This window comes from Humulus lupulus, chromosome 5, assembly GCF_963169125.1.
Source record: "Humulus lupulus chromosome 5, drHumLupu1.1, whole genome shotgun sequence".
NCBI classification, from domain to species: Eukaryota; Viridiplantae; Streptophyta; class Magnoliopsida; order Rosales; family Cannabaceae; genus Humulus; species Humulus lupulus.
This window is the reverse complement of record NC_084797.1, coordinates 26489318-26509345: the sequence shown is the minus strand read 5'-3', so window position 1 is coordinate 26509345 and position 20028 is coordinate 26489318. Positions and strand designations below refer to the sequence as shown.

At 28.5% G+C, this 20028-nt stretch overlaps 2 protein-coding genes across 2 annotated transcripts; both read left to right on the top strand.

The window, feature by feature from the left end:
* Positions 1-1040: 1040 nt before the first annotated feature.
* On the top strand, positions 1041-1938 carry LOC133834666 (heavy metal-associated isoprenylated plant protein 39-like). The gene is made up of 3 exons (XM_062264341.1): positions 1041-1193; positions 1315-1390; positions 1503-1938. Exons 1-3 carry the CDS (start codon positions 1188-1190, stop codon positions 1817-1819), a joined length of 399 nt encoding a protein of 132 aa, XP_062120325.1. The 5' UTR covers positions 1041-1187; the 3' UTR covers positions 1820-1938.
* A 12628-nt stretch (positions 1939-14566) lies between these two features.
* LOC133834664 (heavy metal-associated isoprenylated plant protein 39-like) lies at positions 14567-15534 on the top strand. The gene is made up of 3 exons (XM_062264340.1): positions 14567-14729; positions 14849-14924; positions 15045-15534. Exons 1-3 carry the CDS (start codon positions 14724-14726, stop codon positions 15359-15361), a joined length of 399 nt encoding a protein of 132 aa, XP_062120324.1. The 5' UTR covers positions 14567-14723; the 3' UTR covers positions 15362-15534.
* The last annotated feature ends 4494 nt before the right edge of the window (positions 15535-20028 follow it).

The following is a 20028-nucleotide window of genomic DNA, read 5'->3' as shown; positions in this document are numbered from 1 at the left end:
CACGTAATGTACATATATATGATTAAAATATACATTCAAATTAGATATTTTCGTAATAATTTGCTCGAGAAATTCATGTCTTTGTTAATCCTCGACCAACTACTTATTATGCAATTAGTTACATCTTTAACGACCAATAGTATCATGGCCATAGGTCTTTTGTTGCACATTTGCTTTCACTCGTCGTGATCATCAACTAGCTTTGTTATTGTCATTGGAACTTTCCTTTGCCACGTGTAACTCAAGAAATGTCACGTCATCTTAGTGATTTTTTAGGGAAAACAAGTTTATAGGATGGAAATAAAATAGAAATAAAAGTGAAATTATAATTTTATATTAATTATTTTGAATTGAATAAAGGGTAAATAAGTAATTTTAGCTAAATGCATAATATAAATATATTTTTCTCTTTCATTCACTTTTCTTTTCAACCAAACAAGCATTTTTTACCAAACATAAGGTATGAGACAAGGGTAATAAAAGGTACCCACTCTAATTTATTTTATTGTTGAATCTTTCCAAAAATGGAGTATTTAAATTTTAGAAGTTTGTAGTCTCCCTCTTTCTTTCTTCTTCCTTCCTCTTTGACTCTTTCCCACATGCCAAAGAAAGAATTCTACCTTTTCCTTAATTTTCCTCCCTCCACCCATCCTTCCTTCCTCCCTACCAAACCAAACATAGTGTTAGACATGCGTTCGTGGAAAGAGACTTCCAAAAGCCGATCATGCCATAAATGAGATCGATGGTAGGAACTCCTCTGTTAGCCAAAACCACTCAAAGAATCGTTTTATGGCTTCCAAGAAATTATAAAATTAAAGTAAAAAAGCTTTTTTTATTTTTTTAATTTTAAAGAAAAGTTTAAAAACTTTAAAGTGGCGTCGTTTGAAGCCATTGTCCAGAAAGTGTTACTCTTTCTTTCTCCGAAGGTTGCAAACTTGTGGGCTTATGGGTCCCACTCAGATGACTTCGACAGCTGTACTCATTGACTTCAACGTTGACTGACCTACTCACTCGCCTCGCCTATATAAATACGAACATGTGGAGTTACCTTTCAATTCATCAAAGCATTCAATATCCACATAAGCAATTTCTCATATCTCTCTCTTATTATTTCTTAGTAACACTGTTGACTGTTTCTATAATTAGAAACTTCAAGCTCAGATCTCACAAAATCTTACTTACTCATAATGAAGGTTAGTACTAATGTTTTGAGTTTCACAACTAATTTCACGTTTCTAACTTTCTGTAAGTAGTAATTTTTTTGTTTATGATTTGTTTTCCTTGTTAAACTAATATGGAATTGTTTTGGTACAGCAAGTGGTGTTGAAATTGGATTTTCATGATGAGAGAACCAGGAAGAAGATTATGAAGACAGTTTCTTCCAATTCAGGTATATTATTGTACCAATTATAAAGTTGCAACTTTTACTTTTTTTTCTAAAATAAAATAAACCCAGCTCATAAAACATGATGATCTAATAGAATTCATTTTTTTTTTCTCAGGGGTTGATTCAATTTCCATGGATTCCAAGGACATGAAACTGACAGTAACAGGGGACATAGATCCAGTAAGTTTGGTAAGCAAGTTGAGGAAGCTTTGTAATGCTGATATCCTCTCAGTAGGACCACCCAAAGCACCAGAGAAGAAGAAAGAAGAACCAAAGAAAGCAGAGCCTAGAAAAGAAGACCCAAAGAAAGATAAAGATGATTTGGCTGAGCTTCTAAAGATATACAGGGCTCATAATCCTCAAATGGTTCCAGTTCCACAATATTTTGTCAGAAGTGTTGAGGAAGATCCCAATGCTTGTGTTATCTGCTAAGCTTTTAAGGATATATATTTATTTTTTGAAAAAAGAAAGGCATTTTGATTTTTGCTAGTTGTTGTAATCTTCCAACCGAGAACCTTTATAATTTATTTCCTCCATTCGACGTTCTGTTATGGAGTCTTTCTCGCTGTTGCACGTTAATTTTCCCTTGTCGATCATCTTGATTGTGAGTTTGCGCGTTTTGTGCCCCTTTTTCGGACCTAGATAAGTCTCTAGACTCGCACACATCTAAAAGTTGAACTGGTACAAATGGGCTATAGGCACTACTTGTGAAAGCAGTGCTTGTCCTATGCGTTGCATAATTTGTTGTAGAGCAGCTCATGTAATGTTCTCATCGCCTGGAACTCTTCTTGCCAAAATATTAAAAGAAGGAAACGGGATATTCAAAATAAATATATACTTAGTCTACTAATTTAGCCAGTCGATCAATTAGTTTTGAATAATAGATTTCTTATTTGCTAAAATATTTTCAAATTAATAGCTGATTCATTCTCTCCAATTCCGCTATTATGAGCAATTCTACGAAGAACACTTCTCTTGCTTCGAGCAAAACACCCGCTAAAGCCCGTCACATAAGAGTATGTTTTGTTTTCGTTTGCATTAGCACTTTACTGGGAACATGATGAGGTTGGTTTACAGGTTTTCTAAAAGCAATTTTTTAACTGCTAAAAGCACTTTTAACAGTGGTTGGATTTTTAATGTACATTTTTGCTCTAAAAATTTATTTTAAAAGTAGTCTCATCAATTTTTTGAAAAATTATTTTTGAGAAACTAAAAGTTAAGCTAAAACCAGCAAACCAAACTAGTTATGTACTCAAGCAAGTGGTATGGTTAAAGGTTTGGTGAAAAGTATTACTATTTAGTACTTTAAGGTGTCTAACACTATATGAGATGACACATTATAATTAATTAGCAATATCTCATAATAATTATTAAATTCAAATATGTGATACATTGTACTAATCACAGTATGTTAATTTTTTATGGTGTTGGACACCGTTACTGTCCATTAATATTTCTCTTTGGTGTAACATTGCTAGCTTTTTTCCTACTCGCATAATTGGGCAGGAAACCGTTGTGTTGGGTGCAAAAATATATATAGCAAATAATGATAAGGAAAAAATTGGAATCTTTGTGTTTGAAGGTGATATTAAATCAAGTCAAGAACTTATGTTTAGTGATGATGGAATAAGGAAGATGTAACGTGGATTTTGAATAAAGAAAGGGGATAATGAGCTGCGCAGTTTTTAATACATAAGAGTATGCGTGTACTGAAATTTATCATGAGAAGTACCTTGGACTTGGAGTACTGGACCGTTGTCAAAGTCTTTTCATATATATTAAATAGTATTATTATACGTAAAATTTAAGCATATCCATTGCTCATGAGAAGTGTATACACTAATCAGTTCATTAGAATATATATTAATTTTAAATAAATTAATTGTAGAATCAAACCACATGATCGTGTAGTAGACAAATTATTAGAATAGAGAAATTTACCAATTTCAGCCTTAGATGAAGTGCGCAGTTGAATAGTTTAATTTTAAGCCACTATTAATTATTGATCCAAGAATATTGATTAATGCCAATACAATAATGATATAGTCTGGCAATTGATGAAAATAAAATAAAATTATTAGTAACAACAAAAAGCAAAGCCACTAAAATAATTGGAAATTAAAAAAAATACAAAATATATAATTGTGATTATTTATATATCTATTTATTAGTATTTATTTTTTTTATACTAAAAATAAATTTTATTTTGATTAAATACATTTGTCGACTAATGTCTCATCTTGTCATTGATTATTGAGTTGACTCTCAAACATAACATAACCACCACAACTTACTGAAATTATAGGAAAATTATGAGTACACTCTCTAAAGGGCACATCGGTGCACCTTAGTATTTTTAGTTTTGGAAGTATTTTCGGCGAATTTTTTTTTTTTATGATGATGTATATTATAGTTATTTAGAGGATTTTTCAAATTTTCATAAATTTTTGAATAATTTACAGTACTGAAAATAATGTTCAAACATGTTACTTTTTATGGGCATAAAAAATTAGTCATGTGTGCAACAACCTATTTTGAACCTAATTTTCAGCACTGTAAATTATTCAGAATTTTCTAAAAATTTGTAACATGTTCTAAATAACTACAATATACAGGATTATAAAAATAAAATTTACTAAAAATATTTTCCGAGCCAAAATACTAAGAGGGTGCACCAGTGTACTTCCTTTTGCGGGTGCACCGGAGAATTCCCCAAAATTATATAATGGTTTGATCAATTATAAGTGGAGTTAAGTAATGTATAATAAGGTATATATTAATTAAATCGCTCTATTGTTTTTCATTAATCCGATTGTGACATGCAACCATTTTAAACAAATATATATATGTATAAAAATAAATATTCCATGTATTTCTTAAGAGGATATTTAACCATGTTTTAAAATAAATAAAGTCATCTAATATAAGACTATGAATGAAAGCACGTCAATATATTTTGAATTGGGCTGGTCAAAGATTTTCAGCTCTACATTATTGGGATAGTTTCAAGATGACTTCATCCTTAGCATTATGACTAGTGAGCTAAGCTATAGTAAGAGTATCTCCAATAAATATGACATAATCAGATTTGGGTTATTAGAGAGCGAATTGGCTCTATTTTACGTCATATATGTATATATATATATATATATATTTATATTCGTATTTGTCTTTAAGCTTTAAAGATATATATAAAGAATTGTCACAATCCAGTAGATGAGTCACACGAAAGGATGGACACTTTTAAGAGCATCTCCAACCTATTACCTCATTATGGTATTGCACCAACACCAAAACTAAAGAATCTTAACACCATATTTTTTTTTCATTCCAATCACAACACCAAAAAATATATTATTTATTATTATATTATATTATATTTTAATTATCTTTTGTATATTTAATCAATTTCAATGTTAATTTTATTTTCTTATAGTGTAAAGTAAGAATTTTCACACAAATTAAAATAAATTATATAAAAAATTAATTATGAAATATTTGAAATTTTATTTAAAAAATTAAATTATGTGTATTTATAATTTAAAAAACCCAACATAAAATATAAACCCACATAATACTCATATGTTTATATATATAAATATATATAAAATATAAATATATTTATTTTAATTTAAAAAAAATGTCGTGTGAACAGTGCACGACATATATGTCGTGGCACTGTTCATCAACGGGTAAATGGGGGCATTTTTGGAGTTGGGTTGGAGATAGATTTGAGCTCTTCACGGCATATATTGCCGTAATACCGTCTGATTGAGCTCTCCACGGCATATATTGCCATAATCCCGTCTGATTGCATATGGCCTTAGGCCATATGCAATCAGACGGGATTACGGCAATATATGCCGTGGAGAGCACAAATCCATCTCCAACCCAACTCCAAAAGTGTCCCCATTTACCCGTTGATGAACAGTGCCACGGCATATATGTCGTGCACTGTTCACACGGCATTTTTTTTTAAAATAAATACATTTATATCTTATATACATATTTATATATATAAACATATGAGTATTATGTGGGTTTATATTTTATGTTGGGTTTTTTAAATGATAAATACACATATAATTTAATTTTTTAAATAAAATTTCAAATATTTCATAATTAATTTTTTATATAATTTATTTTAATTTGTGTGAAAATTCTTACTTTACACTATAAGAAAATAAAATTAACATTGAAATTGATTAAATATATAAAAGATAATTAAAATATTACAAACTTACATTCTAATATTAAAATCAAATACACCAAACATAAAATGGAAAACAATATATATATATATAGAACACAAGACAAACTAAGACATACTTCTAATAATTGAATACTTGTGGGACGAATATAGTATCGGGAAATTAGTTTAATTTAATTAATATTTCAAGAGTGTGTTATGTTTTAGGGTTAATTAAATATATTTTATTGTAGTAGTGTAATATTTAAATAGGAAAATATAATGTGTTATTATAATTTTCAAGTTTTAATATTTATGAAATAAGTTTCATGTAATTAATAATGACATTTTTACTTAATTGATTAATTAAATAATAAAATAATAAAAAGAATATTCTATTTTATTAAAAAATAATATAATAATAAATAATATATTTTTTGGTGTAATTTTTGGTGTTGTGATTGGAATGGAAAAAAAATATGGTGTTAAGATTATTTAGTTTTGGTGTTGGTGCAACACCATAATGGGGTAATAGATTGGAGATGCTCTAAGCAACACTTTACAAATAGTTATTTTTTACGATGAAAGACATTTTTTATGCAAGCTAGTTAATTTGAGTTATTTATTAAGCAATAGTATTTCCCAATTATTTTAAAATTTAGGGATTGTATGTCATAATTTAACATTTACTTACTCATTTACAAATCAATTAAAATTATATTTTATAGGATGGTAGCAACAGCAAACACAACGGTAATGTATTTTCACTCTTTTTCTTTTTCCTTCATATTTATTAATTTTGTTGGTTTATTCTCTCCACGATGATATGTAACATCTTAATTATATTTTTAATATTTTAAAGTTATAAATTTACTTAAGTAATAAAAAAATACATGTTATCAATATAATCAATACGTGGAATTATTTAACCAAAATAAATTAAATTTTATTATCTTAAGAAAAAGTAATCATATATGCACATAAATATTATAAGTATAGTTTTTTTTTAAAAATTATTAATTTATTTTTATTATTTTCTAATTTTCATATAAATTTTAAATATATAAATAATATCATATATTATAAAATAATATCATAAATAAATTTAAAAAAATAAAAAAGACACTATTTGTATGTTTAAAAAAAAAAAATTATTAAATCAAGAATTCATTATATACATACTTTTTATATATAAAGATACTGTTCATTCTAGTTTTAAAATTAAATATATTTTTTTTATAATTTTCTTTTATAAAAGTACATATGAATTTCAATATAATAAAATATTAAAAAAATACTAAATTAAAACTATAAATTTAAAAAATTTATTCAGTCAAATTTTAATTAAATTTTTTTTAAAGCCAACAAAAAGTTATATGTATAAATATATATTATTTAATTAATAGCTAAAGCAATCAAAATAAGTAATTTCTCATTAAAAAAACTAAATGGAAAAATAAGAAAATATATATATTTATATCTTATTTCACTATTACATAAATGTTTGGATAAAAAAAATACGTTAAATGATAAAATAAATAATTAAAAATAATAATAATAATAAATTTAAGCACATAAATAATTTTTCCTTATAGTTTTGAAAATATAGTAATTTAAATACTTTAATATGAAATTTTAAAATATGTGATGTGAAATTATTATGGCTCATTCATTACTTTTATTTTATATTTTTAAATGTATTTACCTTATTTAGATGACTTTAAAACTAACAGTGATAAAAAAAACAATAAAAAAAGTGTTAGAGAGACCCTTTCATTTATTCATATAAATAGAATTTTATAGTAAATGTTAGTATACCAGGGAATTTCCCAATAATTTATTTATTTTTGTTTAAGTTTATGCTTGTTTTAGTTTTTGAATTTGAGAATGACAAAAAGAAATTATATATTATATGTTTAATGTAATATTAAATATTATACGTGAATTTTATATTTAAGTTTCTTGCTAATCTTTTTAAAAAAATAATTTGTTGCTAATTGACAGTAGATTATATTATATGTTTAATATGATATTATTCTAATAAGTGAGTTTAAGTTTAATTAAATTTTATTAAAGTTATAAAAGATATGATTTTGTTATTTTTAATTAATTATCATTGCAAAATATCTCAAAAATATCATATTTTAATTTGTTTAATTATTTATTATTTTTGAATAATAATTATTGTAAAATATCTAAAAAATATCATATTTTAATTTGTTTAATTATTTATTATTTTTAAATAATTATCATTGTAAAATATCTCAAAAATATCCTATTTTATTTTTTTAATTATTTATTTTATTTTATTTAAGTTTAAGTGTTTACAAACTACCGTTAAATATAAGAATATTCTATTAAAGTTAACATTAAAAAAATAAAAACCCGTTAAAACCAATAATTTTCGTTATCTATACACTTATTATATAGAAGAGATATACTAGATATAAGTAATGTGCAATGCACGTTTCTTTAGTTTTATTTATATTGTTACACCCAGATTTCGAGCCTTGAGAATTGGGATCTCGAAAGCTGGATTCGTCAGGTGTGAGCTCGCAATATCTAGAATACATGTTCACAACCTAGGCGCCGAACCTACAAAGCAGGTAGCAACCTCGAAGTTGGGTAGCCTCGAAGTCCTTGCAAGCTCGGAAGACAGAACATCGAGATACGTCCATTGTCGTGTGACCTCGGATCAAGTGGCCCGAGCTTGGCTTAAGTGTGAGCTCGGTGTTTCATTCTAAGTTGATTTTGAGAAAATAATACAACTCGAAAGTCACCCAGAGACCTAGGCTGGTACAATGCTAACGATGTTGATTGCTGACTTCGAACATCTTAGTGAATCACTTGGAGAGACGCAGTCTACATTTATTGTTGTAACTTCCCTATAATAAAGGGATATTTATTAGTCAGTTATACGCCCCCTGGTCTTCAGGGGACGTTTCCTTGTATATAGAAGTTACAGGCTTTTAAAGCCATTAAATTTATTAATGTAAATGAGAACTTCCCAGAGACGTGTGGGATAGTATCATGAGACTTCCTCTGTAAATAGAGAAGTCTTGTACCTTTGTAAATGACCGAATTTTGGTGATCTTGAGAGAAACTCTGGAGAATTAATCTCTGAAGAATTTCCAGAAATTTCCTAAGTTCTAATAATACAGACTCATGGACTAGGCAGAGCTAACTGCTGAACCACGTAAAAATCCTACTTGTTTTATTGTATTTTTCTGGCCATAACTATTTATTGTTTATGTGCTCTATATTTAATGTTGACGAAAAATGGCGTCAACATATATAATTTATTAATTTTTTTTATTAAATTTATAAATGTCATATAAATTTCAAATAAATATCTTATTTTAATTAAATAATCTAATTATTTTTGTTTAAGTTTATGTTTGTTCTAGGTTTTGAATATGAGAGTGACAATAAGATATTATATATTATATGTTTAATGTAATATTAAATATTATACGTGAATTTTAAATTTAAGTTTTTTTCTAGTTCTTTTTTAAAAAGCAATTTGTTGATAATTGATAGTAGATTATATTATATGTTTAATATGATATGATTCTAATAAGTGAGTTTAAGTTTAATTAAATTTTATTTAAGTTATAAAATGTATGATTTTATTATTTTTAAATAATTATCATTGTAAAATATCTCAAAAATATCATATTTTAATTTGTTTAATTATTTATTATTTTTAAATAATTACCATTGTAAAATATCTCAAAAATATCCTATTTTAATTTTTTTAATTATTTATTTTATATTATACATGGATTTTAAATATAAATTTTTTGCTAATTTTAAAAAAAAAAATTAATTTGTTGCTAATTGACAGTAAATTATATTATATGTTTAATATGATATTAGTTTAAGTTTGATTAAATTTGATTTGAACTATAAAATATATGATTTTATTATTTTTAAATAATTATTACTGTAAAATATCTCAAAAATATCATATTTTAATTTGGTTAATAATTTATTATTTTTAAATAATTATCAGTGTAAAATATTCTAAAAATATCATATTTTAATTTGCTTAATTATTTATTATTTTAAAATAATTATAATAGTAAAATATCTAAAAAAAATATCCTAATTTTTTAAAATTATTTATTTAAGCTGAAATGAAATTTACAAACTATAATTAAATATAAGAATATTTTATTAAATATGAGAATATTTCATTAAAGTTAACATTAAAAAAATAAAAAATCGCTAAAATCAAGAATTTCTGATATCTACACATTTTTTATATAAAAGAGATATATATATAATTTGATTAATATTTTCTTAGTTAAGAGAATATTCCACATATATAGCTGGATTAGCTTATTAGGAAAAAGACTCAGACGATGACTTCAACTAATTATAAATGCATTTTTTCCCTGAAATAGACTCAATAAATTGACATGCATTTTTTCCCTGAAATAGACTCAATAAATTGACATGCATATCTTTTTCTTTCTAAAAGAGCAACAAAGAAAACTCCGCATGGAATTGCTTAATTCTTCCTTCTTGCATATGAATATATATATATATATATATATATATATAAATAAAAGAAATAGTTCTCAATAGTTACTATCCAAAGATAGGTTCTAATAATTATGATGATGAGCCAATATAGTGACTTGGTATAGCAAGTCACCAACATGTAATTTTTTTTAGTACATTAATTTTAAATTTAGTTATTATTTTTTTTGTCACAATTAATCTTTATATAGAAATATTATTCTTTATATAGAAATTTGTTATACTTTTAATTCTTTTTTTCAAATTTCGTATTTGTTATAGTATATACGCATTTATTTCATGTAATGTCTAATAAGTAAAATGCATATTTATTGCCTAAATTGTTAATTTGTATATTTAATTAATACGATCAATATATATTCATAACACTAAACAACTAATGCATATTTTTTCAACAAAATTCTCTCTATATTTATTACACAATATCATTAACAAATCAACTATTCAAAGTGTGAATCATTTTCGAAATTTATGATAATAATACAGTACTTAATGTTTAAAAATTATATATATTTACAAAATAAAAAATTGTAAAATCTCAAAAACAAGGATTACATTTTTCTTTCGTTCCCTTCACAATTTCTTTCTCATTAACATTTATTTATCACTCATACTTTCTATCTCTACCAAACATAGGGTAAGACATTTTATTATATTGTTGCATGTATATAAAAATTCATAAAAATAAAAAATAATTCAGAAACGTTTTCGTCAATTCAGGAAAATTGAACGTTGGCAATAATCCAAGATATTATTAAAATGTAAAGAATTAATAGACATCATTGACGCAAAGTACTTTTATCCTTATTATTATTTAATTTTTTTTAAAATATTTGGGATGGTTTTGCTAAAAAGAAAAATTAGGTCAGTTTGCTACCGTGAGAGAGGAAGAAAGTTTATTCATCTCAGAAATAGTATAAATAGAATTTAGCAAGTCATAACACGAATTATAACTTTCTTCTATGCATAGAATGTTGATGGACTTTCCACCGGCCAAATTTTTTTCAACTTAATATTTTATATATAGATTTAAGTTGATTAATATTATAATAACTCATATAAAAAGATAAAATAATTATATGTTTGTCTCATCTCATCTCACAATAATTGTTTTCTTATATTTCATGCCCATAGGATTACTTATAAAGTATTTGTAGTCTTCTAGATCTTCATTACATAGTATAGGGAATATACTTGGTTGGTACCCTGTAGGTGTACGCCCTAAATATCCACGGGTTATTAGCGAGCTGGAAAAAGACATAATCTTACCAGCCACGTGGAAGCTACCTACCCGGAGTTGCTGTTACGAGTCTCTACCTCTTCAGCTCGAGGTAGCCAAAGGTTTAGTAAGAACACAAAGGCATCGGGTCAGCAGTGTGGACACCACGAGCTGAGACTACATCAGGCTCGAGGTAAGACTTGGAGCTGACACGCCCGACCCTTTATAAAGTCAACCACGCAATGTAAACGTGCGCATATCAGACATCACGTGTCTACTCCATTCCTGAAATATCGAACACGCAGCATAAACGTGCGTGTTCAGGCACCCCACGACTGGTTTGGGCCATGCGGTCCATTATCCCCCTTACCTATTGATTAGACCACACTTCATTGTCAGGTTTTAGAAATTAATCATGAATATCACAGAAGTAACATGATGGGTAAGACGGTCACGTGATGACCCCCTTTACCAACACCCAGGTTTCCTCTCCCTATAAATATGGAGACCCTGGGTGTTGCAAATGATTGGCTTCTAATTTGTAAAGAAACACCCTGTAAGGAATATCAGAGATATATCAATAATATTGACTGGTGGACTAGAGGGATTTTAACATTCGAACCACCTAAAAAGAGTACACGAGTTATAACCTTCCTTTGAGATTATTCACATATTACGGTTCATCATTTAGCACTAATCCATCCCATTTATTCATATAATTATCTGCTGCCGAAGAACCACGTCAACAGTAGGGTTGAGCATAAAATCCAAAAAACAGAAAAAATCGAGTGCACCGATTTTTCACTGTAGCAAACTGACCTAATTTTTCTTTTTAGCAAAAGATGAGTAAAAAGTAAATGTATAATATATAAAATGTATATAAAGTATAATATGTAAACGAAAAGAAAATGTTAATACTTCATAGATCAAAAAAAGGGAAATTTTTTGGTTGAAAGACCTAAAAGTCTAGTCTAGGGGAGTTGAAGGGTGCGAATAGCCAAGATTCATTTAAGAAATAGTATAAATAGAATTTAATACCCTTTCATTTATTTAGCAAACTGACACTTTTATAATATATGCGAATTTAGAAAAACAACAATTTTCATTAAACTCGCATTTATAATATATGCGGATCTCACATTTATTTAGAGAGACCCTTGCTACATAAGAGCACTCCTAGTAGCTATTCTAATTTATCATTCAAAATACATTATTAAAACCTCATTTTCATCGAATTTTTACAACACACAAAATATCAGCTTCTTTATATTATTTTTTACATCTTTTAAATATTATATTTTTGAACATTTTTATTAATTAAATAATAAGAAAGAAAAAATAAAAAAATAAAACTTATTTAATTTGGAAAGAGAGAGAAAGAAAAATAATTAATAAATGTTTAGAAGAGCTCTTAAACCATCTCTACATTTAGTAGAGCCATTAACCTTTTTTAAGCTCTTCTAGAATAGATCAATTATATACATTATCCGTGGGAAGCATTTTTATCTTTCTTTAAAATTTTAAAGAAAACAATCTTTGAATGAGTTGTTGCTACGGCTCTAAGTGTTATATAATTTTTGTGTGCACATATTAATACTCATATAAAAATAAAAGAAAATAAGAGTTTTCTTTTCTTTTAAATAATGTTTAATTTAAATCATAAAATTATTTTCATGTCATTTTCAGGTAATAATAGACTAAAGAGATTTTTTTTAAAAAAAAAAAGAGTTGAAAAGATAAATTACAATGTGGAGCTAGGAGTAGTGATATGTGCCATCAAAATATTCACAAAAATATTACAACATAGTGATGTGAAAGTTTAGTCTAACCAATCACATTTATTAAAATTAGGGCTACTGTTTAAAAAAACAGTGACACATTACTATGTGTAATATTTGAGTACATATGTACACATATCATTACTCGTGAAAGCCAACACTTGAAATTAGAAATTAGAAGGGAAATCGTGATTGGGCATTGATTATTATGAAGAGTTGAATCAACTAATAAGTTAACGAGTAGATATAGATTCAAGTCTGCCTACCATAATATTCAGTCACTGAGTCAGGACTTGGGAAGTTCTAAAACGTTTTTTACTCTACCAATAATTCAATATCTACTATTTATTAAGGTCTTCTTTTATTTATTTAATTGCTTAACAGCACTCACATCAAATTTTTTATTTTATTATTCAAAATATCTTATTAAAATCATATTTTTTCTATTTTATCTCAAACTTTTATAATACATCAATTTCTCTATATTTTTTTTACATTATTTAAATATTATACATTTTAATATATTTTATTTATAAAAACAAAAAATAAAACTAAAGTTGTAGCTACATTTTGCTATGCGCTATTCATTATATAAAATAAAAAGCAATAATACCTCAACTTATGGAGGCATTTTTTAGACATTTTTTTTTACTATTTTAACTAATTAGCCATTTTAGATAATCTACTATGAGTGCAAATATGAAATAATCGAATATACATTTGTGACAGAAACACAATTTTATTTAAATGGAAAAAATTCTATCATGTATTGTAAGTGTTGTACTCAAAAAAACATTATTAACAAGTGTGAATCTTTCCTTCAATTAAAAATACCATTTATTTTTATAAAATAGTGTCGCAGACACGTTCAATTTCCTATAAAAATTTTATTGATAACTTGTCAAAAATTCTAGAAACAAAAGTCGATTTTACAAAATTACATTAAAAAATATTATATGCATCAATTACTTTTTATTGTACAATTAAACAAAATTAAATGAAGCAGACTGATCCGAACTGACCAAGTCTTGTCGAAGTGGGGTAAACCCGTAACCGCGTTTAGAGATGTGTTCGACGAAAGAGACTTCCAGAAGGCCACGTTGGCATCCCTCGAGTACGACTGAGATTGGGAGGGACTCCCTCACAAACCAAAACCAAAACCAAAACCAAAACCACACATACATAGAATCATTTCGTGGCTTCCAAGAAATTGGATAATAAAGTAAAAAACCTTTATTTAAAAGAAAAGTTCAAAAACTTTAAAGCGGCGTCGTTTGAAATTATTGTCTTTGTCCAAATTGTTTCTCTTTCTTTCTGCGAAATTGCAAACTTGTGGGCTCTCATGGTCCGCTCAGATGACTTTCTTGACCAAATTGCAAACGACTACTATGCTCATTGACCTCAAAGTTGACTGACTAACTCACTCCAATATAAATACCAACATGCGTAGGTACCTTTCATTTCACCAAAGCATTAGATATCCATAAGCAATTACTCATCATCATCTCTCTCTCTCTCTTATTATTATCTAAGTAACACTGTCGACTGTTTCTATAATTAGAAACTTCAAGCTCTGATCTCACAAAAGCTTACATACTCATAATGAAGGTTAGTACTACTTATATTTTCAGGTTCACTACTAATTTCACTTTCCTATTAGTAATAATTTTTCTTGTTTTATGATTTTTTTTCCTCATCAAAACTGATATGGGACTGTTTTGTTACAGCAAGTGGTGTTGAAATTGGACTTTCATGATGAGAGGACCAGGAAGAAGATTATGAAGACAGTTTCTGGCCATTCAGGTATATTGTTGTCTCAATTCTAAAAAGTTTCAATTTTTACACATTTTATTAGATAAAATAAAGAAAACCCAGGTCATAAAACATGATGATCTAATAGAATTCAATTTTTTTTTTTCTCAGGCGTTGATTCAATTTCCATGGATTCCAAGGACATGAAATTGACAGTAACAGGGGACATAGATCCAGTAACTTTGGTAAGCAAGTTGAGGAAGCTTTGTAATGCTGATATCCTCTCAGTAGGACCACCCAAAGCACCAGAGAAGAAGAAAGAAGAACCGAAGAAAGAAGAGCCTAAAAAAGAAGACCCAAAGAAAGATAAAGATGATTTGGCTGAGCTTCTAAAGATATACAGGGCTCATAATCCTCAAATGGTTCCAGTTCCACAGTATTATGTCAGAAGTGTTGAGGAAGATCCCAATGCTTGTGTAATCTGCTAAGCTTTTTAGATTCTTTTTAAAAAAAAAATTATAAAAAAGAAGAAAAGAAAAAAAAAGAAGAGGTGTTTTCATTTTTGGTACTTAAAATTTGTTGTTTTTAGAAGAGTATTGGTAAGTACAATGTACAGTACTGAGTGTTGCAAGTTGTTCTTCAATGAATATTATTTTCATGATGTTTTGAGACTGATATCTATAAGGACAATTTAATAGTTCTAATCAGATCCATGCTGGCCTGACTAGTTTTTTTTGTCTTGATTCTCAAGTGGATGTGGATGGTGTAAAATTTAAAACCATTGATGAAATAATGTAAGCCTCCAACAAAAATCATTTTTCTTGAGCTTAGCGTAATTGTGTTATAGTGTTGTAAATTTTTTTTTTTAACCGTAAAAGTAAAATGCAAAAATATTGGCTTATGAAAGAAATTAAAATCAAAACAATGCTTTTACGTAAAAAATGAGTGCATAACTCTATATGCAAGATAATATTAGCCCATTTTATTTTTATAAATCTAATTTATTTTACTCACCGCGAAATAATTTTAAATTAGAACCCCATCAGTTTAAATATAGTTTCACAACTAAATCTAACATGACCTTTATTTCCTCATTGTCCTATTAATAAGGAGAAAACATATATATTCGAAATCCAATGAATTAGTACACAGTTAATTGAATTCCCGAGGAGCTAAAAAAATAGTCTTCAAATAAAAACAAATATACTTAGACAATTCACTTTTTTCTTTTGAAAAAAAGACAATTCACTTTTAGATGCATATTCTTTGAAAGAGTGATTATGTGTTATTTTTGTCTCGGGCTAAATGATCTTATGGTATCTTGTGTTTTATCATTATTAAAATATAGACTTCATTCCATATTTTTTTAATAATGCTTATTTAAAATTATGTAATTTAAAATTATATATATTTGATACCCATAAATTTAAATTTAATCAATATAATTAAACTGACCTCAATTATATGTAAACAAAGGCGTATTCAATGAAGTGCCAAAAAACTGGTGCAATTCTATATTAAGCACATCTTACAAAAAGTATAACTTCAATGATATTCCAAAAAGTATGACAAATTTGACATAAAATATAGCATGTGCCAAATTTGGCACATCGATAAATGCTAATTTTTTATTACCATATTGTCACTAATTATTATAATTAATGATTAACGATCAACCATATATCATTTTTGATTTATTTTTTTAATGATAAATTTCTTGGAGTACATAATTTGGATAATAAAAAATTAATTTTTGTATGTTTTCAATATATATTAAATGAATTATTGATTTTTTTTTTGTTAATTTGTATATTGTGCATTGGAGCACAATTACAAATATTAGGCCAAATATATCATTAACTCATTTTTTGTGCTAAATTTGACATAAAATTTACATATTGCATTGGAGATGATCTAAGTAATTAAATTTAAATTTGAAACTTGTATAATTGAGAGCAGTTTGGTCATATTGATAAAATTTTATTAATCAAATTTGATTTCAAAGTATCAAATATGTACAATTTTAAATTACAGGATACCATATAAGTATTATTGAAAATATAAGATATTAAATGAATATTTACCTAATTGTCTTTTTTTTTTCATTGAGTTTTGTTTTTTGATTTTAGTGTGGTTTGTCATGGGTTACATAAATTATGTATAATTTTTTACATTACATGACATGTCTTTTTAACATGGTGAGTTTATTTTAAACAAAATGTAATTGGTTAAATAATATACCATGTAATTTGATGCACATTTTGTGTGCATAAATTATTAGAGAATATAAATTATACTCAATGGAATTGTGGAAAATCAAAATACAACTCTATGTAAAAAATACAATAGACATGGTAATATTGATTAAAAAATATTACAACTCAATTGCACAAAATACAAGTAAATAGAAGGATGTAGAAGAAGAAGATTACAAACTCAAAATAATGATAATACAAGTAAAATAAGAACAACAAGATCAAAAGAATGAAAAGAACAATGATAAGAACACAAACTCTCACACAAGCAAAGTGTAGAGTAGTGAGGATCACCAACTTGAACAAGGTTCAAAATCTTTGTCCAAAAACTTATTTCCCCATATTCTCTAAGCACCAAGGGATCTCTCAAGGAAATAACTCTCTAGAATTATCAAGCCTCTATGGTGTATTTTCCAGCCAAGTGCTTTGTGGATAGAAAATTGTGTGTCTTACAAGTGAGCATTAAGCTTCTATTTATAGAGTTTGAGATACCTTTTGAATTTCAAATTCCACCAACCCCCATGACTGTTACCAATGTTTATTTGGATGTTTATGGAATTAAAATGAAGATTTGGGAGTTACTTGGTGTTATCCAAAAAACTGGCGTAGATGACGTGGCAAGTGATCCTTGGACACGTGGCTGACATTTGGAGGAACTCTGCTAGGATATCGACCAGAAGACAAATTATAAGCAGTAGACAGCCGAAGCTTACCTGCGACCAGCTTGGTCGCAGGTTCCGAATGCTTCATGATGTTTCTATAAAGATCTTGGTAAATCCCGAAATTGACTCCCACAATCTCCTGAGTATCCGATTATTTAGGAGAGAATATCTGTAACAAATTCATGTAATCCCCTTTGAGCCTATAAATAGAGAAAGATAGCTCAAGGAGGGGACTTTTGGCTTTTGAATTATTGGAGACTAGAGTAATTCTATTTGAGATATTGTATTATTCTTCAGAGGTTGGTGAAACTCATTGAACCCTAGTTCTTTGATCACTCCTTTTGATCTTATATCAATAACAATTTAAGTGGACGTAGGTTATTACCAGATCTTGGGGCCAAACCACTATAAAATATCGTGTTCTTATTATTTTCGTCATCACGTTCTTTTCAACGCATTCATCCACGTCAAGCGTATTTTGACTCCGTGTCAGTTGCCCAAAATCAGGGTCAACACTTGGGATGTTAGAACCATTAAAATTGGAAAAACCTAAAAGTGGTATTGGTTGTCAGCCTCACTGGCCACACCCAGGAGTATCGTGGTTTCGGCCACTGGCCTCTGTCCCCCAGGCCGTGGCCAAGGAATATCAGTGTCTACGGTCACAGCCCATTTTCAGCATTAAAGCTTTCAGTTTTTCCATAACGTCCCAAACGCTTTCAGTAACGCCCTACTACTCAGGGACTGTTACACTGTGTATTTTAAATAGTGCTAAACTCGCTAAACGAGTCATTTGGCCATAATCGTGTAACTAAACATGATTAACGGTTTATTGTTAAAAATTTTGGTTAAAGGTACCATCCTTTCACTAAAACATTACTTCATACATGGGATCCCAAATCACATTTGAAAGGTTAATTACAATTAAAAAGTTACAACCTGCCGACCTAAGCGAAAAAACAGGGTTTGACCCTAGTTCCTCTTTAAAACACCTCACCTGTGGTGATCGAGTAGCTGCATATGTACACATTGTCACTTAAACTCTCAAACTCAAGGATGATCCAGCTTTCTTTTCCCCTTATCTGGACCACAAAGCACCTGTGAGCCAAGGCTTAACAAGAAAATTTAAACATGCTCGTAAGCAGTTAATAACATATTACCAAATCATAATAAGCATGCCTAGTAGTAATAACCCTACTCATGCATGCATCCATTCATATAAATGACTACAGTGTCATAAGCGTCAATAACCCAAGATAAACGATCAATGAATCATATCGGGTTCCAATGCCCAAAATACATGATTATGGAATCATACTGGGGCTCAACGTCCTATTACATGATTAATAAATCATACTGGGGCTCGACACCCTAGGATATGGGACTAATGAGTCACCCTGGGGCCCTTTGCCCTATCATCTGTATAACCAGCCTTGGAGTTGGCCTAGCGTACCTGGCGCTCTAGTTTTCTCACGACCAATAGGTCGATCAAGCGTATATCACGCTCCTGATTAGGTATAACCATACCGACTAGTGCTCAGCGTGCTATTGCCATCCTTGGCTCATCAGTCAATGCTTTTCGATCACCACTCAGTGTGCTATGGTCGTCCTTGACTAATAAATCAATGCTTTACGACCAGCACTCAACGTGCTAAGGCCATCCTTGACTAATAAGTCAATGCTTTACGACCAACACTCAGCATGCCAAGACCATCATTGAGTAATAAGTCAATGTTGGGGCCCAGCCCTAAAATATGAGACTAATAAGTCACCCCGGGGCCCATTGCCCTATCCTCTATATAACCAGCCTTGGAGCTGGCCTAGCGTACCTGGCGCTGCATTTTCCACGACCATTGGATTGTTGGACTAGCATATGATGCTCTCCTGGTTAACCTAACCAAAACGACCAGCACTCAGCGCGCTATTGTCGTCCCTGACTCATAAGCCAAGCCTTTCTCAATAAGATAATGCAGACAAACATACATCATATATCAGATATCCAAATACAAAGCATTCAACATGCATAATCAACAATCACAAGCATAATCATAATTATGCACATTCTCAGGCGTTCATGCCCTATTCATATCCCTGTTCAATAATTCGACCCAAGCCATAATCACATGTATCACGTACTGGGTGCAGTTTTCTTACCTTTGGTCCGAGCACAAGTTATATATATAAACAAACCCTTGAGCACAATCTTGTCCCTAGCCCTAGCGTAAACCTAATCACAACCAC

What these genes read in the sequence shown, in the direction of transcription:
- LOC133834666 (XM_062264341.1), top strand. An exon ending in GACAGTTTCTTCCAATTCAG is followed by an intron (nt 1,391 to 1,502) that starts GTATATTATTGT and finishes TTTTTTTCTCAG; the next exon opens with GGGTTGATTCAATTTCCATG.
- LOC133834664 (XM_062264340.1), top strand. An exon ending in GACAGTTTCTGGCCATTCAG is followed by an intron (nt 14,925 to 15,044) that starts GTATATTGTTGT and finishes TTTTTTTCTCAG; the next exon opens with GCGTTGATTCAATTTCCATG.